Here is a 13,140-nt window from a genome sequence, read left to right as displayed (position 1 = left end):
TATCTCCCATGGAGATTAGCATAAAGATTTTACTTAGTGCGGACTCAAGTCTTTTTTCTTGTTGAAACAAATGGAATTCAACTAATGTTAGCCCCAACTCACTCCCTTCTCTACTGACTAGCCTTTGTTAGAACTTCAGGATTGCCTTAATATTTTAAAACGAAAAACTCTCTGCTGCTAAGCAAGCTCCAATTTGGCTGATTTCAGGAGTAAGGGACATGTAAACTCATTACTTACAGAAGGTGTTTTATTATAGTTACTGAAGGATGGTGGGGAGAAGAATGCAACAATATAACAATGAAGGAAGGAAATGAACTAATTCCTGCTTTAGGGGAAGTATACACAGCTGTGTACCCAGCTGAAGGAGTGTTTTCCAAAAGCAAAACAAACAAATAAGTGAAAATGAGTAATTACATGCACTAAAGCCAGTAGAGAGCACTTTTACGAGAGAAAAGGGAATGTCCCATCACTGGAGTTATCTGCATACTCTGAATTTGTAAATGCCACCTCAGGACCGTAAGTAGGGAAAGAAATTGCTTGATGGAATATTCTGTGAGAATCATTAATGCTTCTGTATGCTATGCTCTGTAAACTTTGAAGAATAAGAAATTATCAAAGGGCTATCACAAATGAATGAATATTCACCAGGACCTCCGGGGATGAGAAAAGCACTATTTATGTTGTAAGAATTTATCTTTGTGGAAATTACCCCCTCAGACTCAATAGGATGCCATTCATCGTTTAAAGAAATGTTTGTATATTTTTCAAAGTTTGTTTCCAAAGAAAAGCCTGTTGCCATTATGTTCGGTTTATTGCCCAAATTGAACACAACTCTTTAATAAAATATATGCAATAAGATAAGATGAAGAGCAAAGTGAGAGCTTCCCCTATTTCAACAGACTTACAGTAATGATTAATTTAATTTGGCAAATAGGGCATGCCAATTTGAATGAAAAATTCCCTGAAGCTTTGTAAAATACAATACAGAGAGAGTATTTCAACCTAGCCCCATATTTACAATTGCTAGGGTTATATAACTACCACATAAATATAGAGAAAAATTCTGGCATGAAGCCAGGTACAAATGCAATAAAAGAAAGTTATGAATCAGATTTATATCAGGAAAATGAACAGCTGGATCCTGCCTCTGCAGTGCTCATCACTGCACATCCCAGATTTCACAGAGAAGTGGGGTAAACTTGTGGTCATTCACTCTCCATGACATAAGCATGTCTGCATGGTGATGGTTGAATGTCCTCAACTCAGTCAGGCGACCCAGAAGACAGGCAAAATGTTGAGGATTCTCAGGCTGATGAATCTTACATAACTTTTGCAGCACATCAAGCAGTGGTTCCTGAAGCTTCTCTACTGCCTCTCTGTCCTTTATGTATTGTCTATCTGTTTTTCAAGTTCAAAATAAAATGACAAAAAAAGTGGAAAAGTAAAAAAATTTGGCATAATTACAGCAAGGTTAACTTTTTTGAACTGTAACTTACAAATACTGTATACTTAAAATGGGCAAAGTATTCACATTGATGAATTTTTACACATATGTATATATACTCCTGTAATTAGATCAAGCTATAAAACACAATTAGATCAAGCTATAAAACCTTTACTGCCCCCCAGCTGCTGCTGCTGCTGCTAAGTTGCTTCAGTGCGACCCCATAGATGGCAGCCCACCAGGCTCCTCCGTCCCTGGGATTTTCCAGGCAAGAACACTGGAGTGGGTTGCCATTTCCTTCTCCAACTGCTCCCAGAGGCCTGACTAATTCTTCCAATCAATGTGTTCAGGAAAGACTGCACACTACCCTTTGGTTTTAAACTGTATGCTCTGTTACCTGTGCTTAGTCATTTTAACTCTGCACTTTGTAATAGAATGTTGCCTTGAGCCTGAAATATACAGAATAACCCATTCTCAAGGCTCTGACCTTTAAAGGTAAGACACTTTTCCATTCATTTAGAGATAAAATGTTGCAGAACAGAGAATACCATTTGTCTTGTTGGAGGTTTATAGGAACATTATAACCAGACCTACCCGAACAACTGCAAGAACAAAGGATTCTAGCACCAAGAAGTTTGCAGCAACCAACCACACCCCCTCCAATTTTATTATAAAAGAAGCCTGAATTCTAACTTGGGTGAGATGGTTCTTTGGAACATTAGTCCACCATCCTAGTCTGCTGGCTTTCCAGAGAAAGTTGCTGTTCCTTATCCTAACAACTCATCTCTTGATTTTTTGGACCACCATGTGGGGAGCAGTACGAGCTTGGGCTTGGTGACGAATGCACCCAGAAGGTAACCCCAAGAACAGACGTAAGTGTCATCTGTGGTGAGTGTATTCTGAGGAGTGGAATTTCTGGGTCATTCTTTCTAAAATTATAATTTCTCATGGTAAAACAAAGTAACAACTATCAATAGCACCTGCCACAGTGTCATATATTAAAATGGTTTAAGGCTAACACTGTAATTAAGCTTTACAAATCAGGAACATGACATTACTTATTCCCAAATAGTTAATCAAAAAATATAGACAAATTTTATGTACAGAGATTCATTTCAACATTGTTTAAAACAAGAGTAATGACAAATCTGGAAACATCTTGAATATCCAAACGTGGTAACAACTGAGTAAATGATTACACATCATACAACATGATGTACATATTACAACAAAATTCTACCAGTATGATTTTTAATGACATGGAAAAAGTATAAAGACAGTATATTCTTTATTACTTTAAAAAAGTAATAGTTTCATTTATGTCCTGCTCAAATTGCAACCCTTTAGATGAGCCTTCCCTGACTACTGATTACAACAGCATTTTGCTGCCACTTTCTTTCCTTATATGACATCTTAATTTTTTTGTAGTATTACCACTCTCTGAAAATTCTTTTAGTTTGTTTCTTTATTCATTGTCTTTCTCACTCTGCTAGGATGTGAACTACATCCTGCCTGTTTCTTTGCTGCTGCTATATCCCGCAATGTCTGGAAACATGTTTAATGTATAAAGGTGTTCAAAATGCAGTTATTAAATGAATGAGCATGATGTTCAGAAAAAGGCTGAGAAGAACTACACTGAAATGTTAACAATGGTTCAATTTGAGTGATGGAATTATAGGCCATTTTACTTTCTCTTTATTTTTTATCCAAGATTTTCCTTAATATTCCTACTATCCTTGAGAGGAAAACTGAAAAATGGGATAAAAATAAAGATATAACATTGAAATTACCTGGAGAGAGGATAACAATTGCTGTAAGCAGAGCATACTCTTCTTGAGTCATTTTCAATTCAGCAATACTTTTATAAAAGCTAAACATAGGCGTTATATATTCATCAGAGATACCTATGGGGGAAAGTTGAAAAATTGCAGAGGCATAATAAAATTTTTGAATGACTGAAAAGTGTAAAACTACAAACACATTATACACACACAGACAATATTTATATCCATATGTATACATTTAAATAATGACTATATATAAATATCCCAGTTAAAGGTGAGACACTGCAAAAAAGATCAGTTAACAAAATCCTTAAAATATAAACTAATCAATGATTTATCTTTGATCTTGACTGTACCTTTGTTTTAGTCACAACTTTGTGACAATAAATGACAATATTCTTGAATTACCAAAAGAATCTCTGAACTTCACCGTGTTCTAGACGGGGCTTGGTTAATCTTTTAAATATCACTATCAATAATCAAGACATAGACAGCATCTTAACCAACAAAAAATTATTGTTCTTTTTTTTTTTTTTTTTAGTTTTTTATTTTTTAAATTTTAAAATCTTTAATTCTTACATGCGTTAAAATTATTGTTCTTTAGTCCGGAAGTATAAACTCTACTTAATACATTGGCTAGAGTTCTTTACAGAGTTCCCATCTCTCTCTGAAGTATCAAACCGTTTATCCACTGCCTACCAGGCAATGGTACTTGGTTTCTCTCTTCAAACTCAGCATGTCCAAAAGCAAAGACACCATGTACAGAACTAAATTCCTCATCTTCCTCCAAATCCACTTCTTTCCTGATGTTCCCATTCTTAGTGACTGGTATCCTCACCCACCCAATTGTCTCCACCTGGTAACCAAGATTCAGCCTCGCTCTAACTCAGTCCGGTGCTGAGTCCCCTGGATTTGACCAGCTAACTCTCACTTGGCACCTGGTTGACCTAGTTTAACTTTTTAATTGTTTTCATCTGGATTACTCCACTTGCCTCCTCACTGGTCTTCCTGTTTTCAGTGTGGTCCCTTTCAATCCATCCCTGAATCACCCTTCTAAAATTCAGACCACACCGTGTCTCCCCAATTCTTTCAAACCTTCAAAATCTCTCCATGGTTTTGGCATAAATGTCTTCCTTTTTACATAAGAAACTCTAGGCCCTGTCCCTGGCCTTTCCCACCGCCGACTACTCACCCACATGATAACAACAGGAGTTAACATTTGAGTACTCACTATGTATTAGGTGTACTTCTTGCGCTGGGAATCATTTAATCTAACACCCCATAAGATGAGCACAGAGAGGTTACATAACTTGACCAGACACACAGCTGGTGAAAAGTGGGACCAGGATTCAAACCAAAGCTAGTAGGCCTCAGAGTCCTGGCTGTTAGTTGTGGCTAAGGGGTCCCATCTTTCTATCACACAACCTTTACTCCAGCTGTGTTCAGGCACTTGGAGTTCCCTAAACAATTCTTATTGCTCAGTTTTGTACATGTTATTTTCTCTGCTTGCAATACCCTCCTCATCCTTTATAACTTACTCCTCTTCATAATTTAAGATTCCTTTGTGCCATTTCCTCCAGTCATTCAAGAGCAATTAGTTTGGGGCCTGTTCTGTGCTTGGCCCCACTCCAGAAAAGCTTTGATTAGGGAATTGTGCAGAAAGAAAAAAAAGAAAGTTTGTGTTGTGACTTATGGATGAATTAAGATGAGACTGAGTTTCCCAGAACTGGTTCACAATAGACAACTCTATTTCATCCCAAACTAGACCTAAAGCCTTAGAGCTTAGGTCGAAACATACCAAGTAAAATTGGACTCCAAATGCTAAAAAGAGTATAATTATCATCTAATAGTACATTTCACAGGCTCAGAAAGTCTGAATCCTCATTTTTAGATGAATCTGAAGAATCTTCTCAAATAGAATCCCTGGCCTTTCTCTTTTTTAGTCAAAATAGAACTTTTCTCCCCTTCAATGCTTAATCGACCCCAGTGGGCTCTCTTAACAATAGTGTCTTTGTTGAACAACTTGGGGGTGACATCGTGTGGAAGACTGCCCTCTATCCAGCTATTACAGATTGAAGTGAATGCCCATGATCAAGCTAGATACAACTTAAAATTCAGACGGCTGGAGTATGTAGGCTGGGACTACTAGTCCTGGTTGCCAACAGACATAGTAGTTAAAGAGGTAGTAAGTCTGAGTCTAAAAGCTGACCTATGACGTGATCTTGGGCACATTACTTAAACTCTTTAAGCCTCAGTTTCCTCATCTGTGAACTGTGAATTGTAACAATAGTATTATATGAGATAAAATATGTAGAGTTCTTAGCACCATGCCTAGCCTTTAGTCACTCTACTTGAAGGTAATTGTTAGGTACTTAGTATAGTGAAAGTGAAAATGTTAGTCGTTCAGTAGTGTCTGACTCTTTGCAACCCCATGGACTGTAGCCCTCCAGGCTCCTCTGTCCGTGGAATTCTCCAGGCAAGAACACTGGAGTGGGTTGCCATTACTTCCTTCAGGGGATCTTCCTGACCTAGGGATAGAACCCAGATCTCCTGCATTGCAGGCAAATTCTTTACCATCTGAGCCACCAGCTCAGATGCAGCATCCTGCCTGGCTCATGGTAAACTCTCAGTAAATGTTAAACCCTCATAAATGTTAGAGCAAATAATCATAATAAGAACTATTATTGTCATTATTCAGGAAATTGGGTCAATACATTCATTCCATCTTAATCTTTGATTAAGTTCATGTACTTTTGTATTTACAAAGCTGTATTTTTGCTTTTTGTTTTGTTTTTGCATTCTGCAGTTTGCTAGAGATGAATACAAACTGGCTGATCAGTGATTTGCCTCAGTATTTTTCTAGGTATTAAAGCTAAGCTAAGATCTGTATTCGTTAATAAGGCTGCTCTTTTTCACTTTTGAGAAATGGCAGTCTTCTATATTTGAATACTATACTCTTCAGTTGCAGTTACCTAAAATAACTCACGACTGTCATTATTTTAAATAATACATAAAGGTTTGGAGATAAGGTTGGTGGTGGTTTAGTCGCTAAGTCGTGTCCGACTCTTGTAATCCCATGGACTATAGCCTGTCAGGCTCCTCGGTCCATGGGATGCTCCAGGCAAGAATACTGGAGTGGATTGCCATTTCCTTCTCCAGGGGATCTTCCCAACCCAAGGACTGATCCGCCATCTCCTGCATTGCAGGCAGATTCTTTATGAACTGAGCTACCAGGGAAGCAGGAAACTGATTTGAAAATATTTATGAAATCATCTTTGACTACCTCATTTCTTATTTTGTTTTCCTAAATCCCTTTCACCTTCCAAAGATGATACCATTAGCTATCTAATTGCAACTGGTAATTTGGGGGGAAAAACAGGTTAAAATGTTAATTAAAAATGTTCATCTTGTAAATGTTCATTGTAAAGACCAACAGTGAAGAGAAAATGTAGAAAATAAATAATAGAAGAGTTTAAAAAATTATTTTCCTACAGGATAGATAAATATAAAGTTGCTTTTGGAATTAGAGTGGATAATCAGAATTAATCATGCCAGCATAAACAAAGAGATGCTTTAAGTATTTTTGAGCCAGCAATTTCTAACATAAGCAATGTAACAACAGCATCATCCTGAAGGGGCAGTCTTTTCTTGTTTTCCTGCTTCCTCCTCCAGAAACTTGTTATAAGTCCAATTAGTTGATTTTTGGTCACAAGAGGGGGCTATTTTCTAATTTAATCACAAAGCCTACCATGAAAATGTTAGTCGTAAAAAAAAAATCAGTTTCTGCTTCCCTGTTTTTTTGTTTTCCTTAAAAAAGTCTGTGATTGATAAATTATTTTTCCAATGATAAATATTCTCTGAGAGAATAACCATGTGATAGAATTAACACTATGCTCTTTAAAGTTACTTTAAATGTAAATGTCTTTATTTCCTAATTAACTTCCTAGTTTTAATTGGGAGCAAAAATAAAACAGAGGTATGTGTGTGTGTATCAAACACAAATGCACATATACAAGGCATCTTCATTTGGCTAGGACACCCTACTCATATTTCAAGGCCAAGTTCAAATTTTGCTTTTTCTGTGGAGCTTTTCCTGTCATTTTGAAGCAAAATTTGTTGTGTCCTCCTCTATGTTCAATTCTATTGCACCTCTCACAATTCAAATCTCTCCCTTCCATTAGAGTGTGAAATACCATCTACATTTTATAAAAACAGGAGTCAACTGCTCTATCCCCAGTGCTTGGCACACTGCCTGACCAATAAAGATGTTTCTTATCCATATCTGTGTCCTTAGAAACTAGCATCCTACTGGAGACATAGTAGGAGATTAATAAATGCTTATTAAATTATGCAATATTATGTTTTGTTTGTTCCTAGCAATGAAGGTTACATAGCTGTGAGATGTGCTAGGAGAAAGGATGCCATTCAGACAATGGAAATATTCCTGTGGTGCTAAGAGATTGGACCTTGGCCTCTTTCAATTGCTAACCTCCACTCAGTGAGTCATTTTTGCCATACTGTTGCCTTGATTAAAATATTTAAGATATTTAATACTTTCCAATAGTCTGAGTGGCTAAAATTTATCTTAGGATAATGGTGCTTAGGAGTTGCCAGGGTTTGGACTGTCAAATTTCGGATTCATCTCAACCGAATTCACCAATTTTTGTGCACCTTGTCTGTGCCAGGCACTGTGTTAGTGCTGGGAACAGTCCTCAAGCAGTGCAAAGATTGATGGAGGAGACAAACGCATAAATAAATACATAATGTCCCTAACTGGACAAGTAAAACAGGCTTGGGGAATACTGCTGAGGGGCAATGGAAATATTGACACTTGTGTTTCTTTAATACTATCTCTTACTTTGAAGGGGTTTCTTCCTATAATTTGACCCCCAAATTTGTCCCATGCCAAAATTATCATGTGACCACTTTGAAAAGCAACATGAGAAGTTGTAAGATTTCTAAAGTTTAAGAATTAAAACTTTCTTATAAATATTCTGTCATTTGTCTCTGTACATTTCCAACCTTTTTCTTTCAAAGACAGTCTATGAACTGACAGTTTAAGTCTGCTTCATTAGAGAATTTAGCTTTTATAACGATTTTCATTTTGTGTAAGTTGCCAAAGTTGAAGCAGCAAAATCATATATATTTAAAAAGAAAAAATATACTATATATGGTATGCTTTACTATGCTACAACAACTTTATCACTCTAATAAGCATCTCTCTTTCCTCTGACCTCATTGTCTCCATTCTATTATTTGCTTAAATGTAATTTCAGATTGATAGCTGCTGCTTGTGCCTTCTCACTCAGTCAAAGGGGAAGAACCATGTCTTAGTGGGTCTTTATATTCCCTACCAGCTAGTAGCTGGGGAAATATTAGATCTTAGCAAGTGACAGGTACAGTGTATAGAATAGTGCTGGGCTTTGAGTAGAACACCTGTGTTCATCTCCTGATAGTCTGCTGATTAGCTGTATGATCTTGGGCAGGTCACTCAGCCCATGTAAGCCTTTCCCCAATTATAGTATAGGAACAAAGCCCTCACCTTTAGAGGCCATTGGAAATACTAAGAAGATGATGCTTGTAAAAGCAAACCGTTGCACAATCACAAGGTATATTGTCAACTTGATAAACACTTGCTGAATTGAATATTTTACTTATGTCTGTTGTGGGTAATCAAAAAAGGCCAAAAAACACTATAGTTTTCAGAGGTTATTTCAATTTGAAGTGAACATAACAGAACAAGTTGTTAAGTCTGTGAGAAGTTACTGCTAATTACCTTAATGTAAAAATGTAAACTAATTAGTATCGGCAAGCCCTTTTCAGTTCTATCATATTTTATGGTATCATATGATTATTCCTATTTTTATTAAAAATTCCAGGTTATAAATGAATTTTACATAATACCACATTAGGAATAAAAACCTGATGCACTAGAATTATGCAAAAAACTCAGCCACAGGTTGTGTCAGAAATATATTCTGAAGCCTCAATTAACATAAATAAACACTGTAATCCTCACTAGGTAAATGTATCTTGGGAGACAGCATCTTAGTGGATGTAATGGGATTTAATAATAGCAAACAAAAGAGTATGAATTTGAAGAACAGGAAAAGAAATTTCACATTATATTCTTTAAAGAGCTCTGTAGGCTTAAACAGGGTAACTTTGAAATGTTATGCTATTCTGGAATTAAACATACAATAGAAATAAGAATGTATTATATTTGCATAAAAATAAAGTTATTCTGAAAGGTCATCTTGCAAGATCAGGTTTTTATATGGTGTGGGGAAAAGGCAATGTTCTGAAAATCCACTGGGGGATGCAAATTCATAAATATTAATAAATGGAAGCATCACTGTAGATTAAAAATATGAAGCAGCATATGAATTTGGATGGTTTTCATTGTCACAATATGTGGCTGATGTTTGGGTAAAGTATCTTATGAGCCAGAGGCATACATGTTTCTTTATACAGACTGTTCTAGAAAACTTCATTCTTGAACTTTTCTGAAATTTGCAGTATTACAAGTTCTGTAACTTATGTTATCAAGTAAGGTTTTTTCTTTTTGATCACTACATATTTTTAGTCTATAAGACCCTCATGTTTTCTCACCTGGTTATTGCATTGGTCTCTTTATAGAGACCTGCTACTTGTCTTAATTCCCCCAAATCTTCTTTCACAATAAAGATCTTTCCGTAGTACTTTTATGGTCATATCGTATCTGTTCAGAATATTACCAAGTATCCCAATTACATAAGGACTAAAGCTACTTTTGTGGCATTCAACATCCTTAATAATCTAGCATTCACTGCATTTCCAGCTCCACAAATATTGTCTTGCAGCAATATCAAGGTATTTGTCAGTCCTATACATGGATGCTCTCTCATTTCTCCACATCTTTGTACCTGCAATTTCTATATTATTATATTGTAAAGGCTCTATCTCTTGGAATGCCTTTTTCAGACTTTTGTGGCTTGACACAAACCATTCTGCATGATTCAACTGTAATTTTACATGCCTTTTCTGACTCAGCAGGAAGATTTGGCAGAAGGGAGGCACATCTTTAGGCTTCAACTTCATTTTACATACATATTCCTTACAGTCTCTCTTACACTCCTTTGGAATCACTTGCTTATACACCTTACTTCTGCACTAGTCTGTGAGTTCCCCGAAGACAAAGACCATACATTCTCATTTCCATACCTCTCTATCACAGTATTCCTCCACAGTAAGTTAAACTGTGTTATTCATTCATTAGTTCATCTGAGAGGCAGTGAAGTATAGTGGTTAGGACATGTGGCTTCTGAAGTCAGGCTTCCTGTCTATCTCTGAAAAAATTATTTAACGACTCTCTTAGTTTTTTCGTCTATAAAATGGGAAGAATAATAGTACTTAAAGGATTTTTGTGAGGATTTGAGGAACCAATATATATTTAGAACAGTGCTTGAAACCCAATAAATGATGTATAAACGTTGCTATTGGTATTATTTCTTATTTGGCTTTGAACTGAGATAGATTAATAGCTTGATACACAGTCATTCATAGCTGAAGTTTCTGAATAAATAGATCTTTTTTTAGACTGAATAATCCCCACTCCTTTATGTTATTTTAAAAATCATACTAATTTTCCAATATTTAAAAAAATTTCGCCTTTGGTCCTTCATCTTAATGCAGTGAAAAGAGTATTTTTGGTATTTTGCTATTACAACAAGAATTTTTGAACCAAGTCACAAAATTTGCTTCTATTTAAATTGCATCTTTTCTTTTTTGGGTCATTTTCCATGCTAGTCACAATGGGCATAAATTACATAAGACAGGCAAGAGGCCTGCCTTCATGGCATATTCAAATTCTTACTTGCAGGAACAAACACTTTTTACCATTAACCAAATTACTTACCACTCTTTCGAATTCTTTCTTCCAATAGGTCAGTATGTCCGGCTGGAAGTTTCTTACTGAAAATCTCAGCTGAACGGAGAAACATAGCTTCAACTGCAGACCCTTTCAGCAAAGCAATCTGATCTTCATGGTCCAATGTCTGAAATCCTGAATGAAGATGATAATCAAATCAGTATCAAAAATTGAATGTTCTATAACAATATTTCCGGAGAAGGCAATGGCACCCCACTCCAGCACTCTTGCCTGGAAAATCCCATGGACGGAGGAGCCTGGTAGGCTGCAGTCCATGGGGTTGCTAAGAGTCGGGCACGACTGAGCGACTTCACTTTCGCTTTTCACTTTCACGCATTGGAGAAGGAAATGGCAACCCACTCCAGTGTTCTTGCCTGGAGAATCCCAGGGACGGGGGAGCCTAGGAGGCTGCCGTCTGTGGGGTCGCACAGAGTCGGACACGACTGAAGCGACTCAGCAGCAGCAGCAGCAGCATAGCAATATTTCGCCATCCCCACTGACAGAAAATTTCCATAAAGTGACTTTGTAATTGTTTAAGACTGAGTAGCCAAATTGAGTTAATAAGTATCTGTTATATTCCCCAAATAGAAGCTGACTTTTATATTCATTGAGCAGGATTTGTTCAATGAGTTGGGCAAAAAAGGATATCAGGTCTACACCAAATATATATACTTGCATACTATGGAAGACACAGGCTGATTCAGATGAAATACTGGAGACAAAGTGTACTGTTTCAGAACCATTATTTTAGTCACGTCAGAAAGGGTCAGAGAGGCTTGACTCTGTAGAATGGAAGTGTCCACAAGCCAGAAAACATTTCACATGTACTCAGAGGTTTAAATGAATATTTGACCAACTCATGAGTCTTTAATCTATGTGAAGAAGCGGCATTCTACCCTCCTTGCCAAAAACACAATCAGGGTCACATTGAGGTGTCTGTTCTGAGCTCAGCACTGCCCATGCAGGGTAGGGAAAATAAGAGAAATATGGGAAAGAACTGATGACCTGAAGAAATACAATGCTGCCCGGAAAATCCTTATGCGGGCTGATAGGCTGCAGTCCCCACTTTGACCTCACTTTCTCCTTCATCACCTCCTCTTCAGTCATTGAGCTCCAGCCACACTGACTCCTGCTTCTGCTGTGAGCCCACAAGTCTAATTTTGCTTCAGGGCATTTGCTCTTCTCCAGCTATTCCCATGCCTTACTCCCTTACTGTAGGCAGGTCTCTGCTTTAAGGTGACCCTACCTAAAATAGTACTTCCCAGCACTCACTAGTCCCTACCTTCTTTATTTTCATTCATAGAACTTAACACTGTCTGACATGATACTATAGGATTACTGGCTTATTTGTTAATTGTCTGCCACTCTCCTAGAGTATAAACTTTGAAGACAGAAACTTTGCCTGTTTCATTCATTTTTGTTCCAAGTGCCTGGCATATAACTTGTATCCAAGAATTATTTGCTAAATAATTTTATAATGACTGAATGAATGGAAAACAAACACAAACTCGTGTGCATATATGTATTAATACTCAGACACACATGGACACATGAATATAGACAGAAATAAACTAATGCCATCAGAGTCTAAATGCTCTGGAAAAGCATTAAAGAGCAACAGAATTCACAGAAGAGAGTAATGCCAAGAATTAAAAGTCACTCCATTGATGGCAGGCATTCAAAAATACTTGCTTAATGAATAAATGAATGAATTGAAGAACTGAAAACATAGCAAGAATCCATTAATGGTGATTACCTAAATAAATTATGGTAAATCAGTATAAAATATGACAGTATGGAGGACAGTATAAAATAACGTCTCTAAAATCAGGTTGCCTGGAATAAAATTCTGTCTCTGACAGTTGCTATCTTTGCGGTATTAGGAAACATAATCTTAGTGCCTCGCTTTCCTCATCTCCAAAATGGGGATTGTAAAAGTACTTGCTCCTTAGGATTGGCAGAAGTATTAATGAAGCAATTGCATTAAATGCTTAGTACAGTTT

At 36.8% G+C, this 13,140-nt stretch overlaps 1 protein-coding gene across 4 annotated transcripts in view; it reads right to left on the bottom strand.

Annotated features, from left to right (window-relative positions):
* Window positions 239–13,140, bottom strand: part of NR1H4 (nuclear receptor subfamily 1 group H member 4) — an 80,052-nt gene continuing 67,150 nt past the window's right edge. For 3 of the 4 annotated variants that reach the window (XM_018048151.1, XM_018048152.1, XM_005680502.3), the window contains 3 exons: window positions 11,126–11,272; window positions 3,235–3,348; window positions 239–1,398 (listed from right to left, as the gene is read on the bottom strand). In XM_018048151.1, coding sequence (XP_017903640.1) covers window positions 1,160–1,398; window positions 3,235–3,348; window positions 11,126–11,272 — 500 coding nt within the window. In that variant the 3' untranslated portion in view covers window positions 239–1,159. The remainder of the gene's footprint in view (window positions 1,399–3,234; window positions 3,349–11,125; window positions 11,273–13,140) is intronic. The other variant, XM_005680501.3, reaches the window with a different exon arrangement.

The sequence above is a fragment of the Capra hircus genome, chromosome 5, assembly GCF_001704415.2.
Source record: "Capra hircus breed San Clemente chromosome 5, ASM170441v1, whole genome shotgun sequence".
Lineage (NCBI taxonomy): Eukaryota > Metazoa > Chordata > Mammalia > Artiodactyla > Bovidae > Capra > Capra hircus.
Note: the sequence above shows the minus strand (reverse complement) of the source record. Positions and strands in the feature narration are given on the sequence as shown.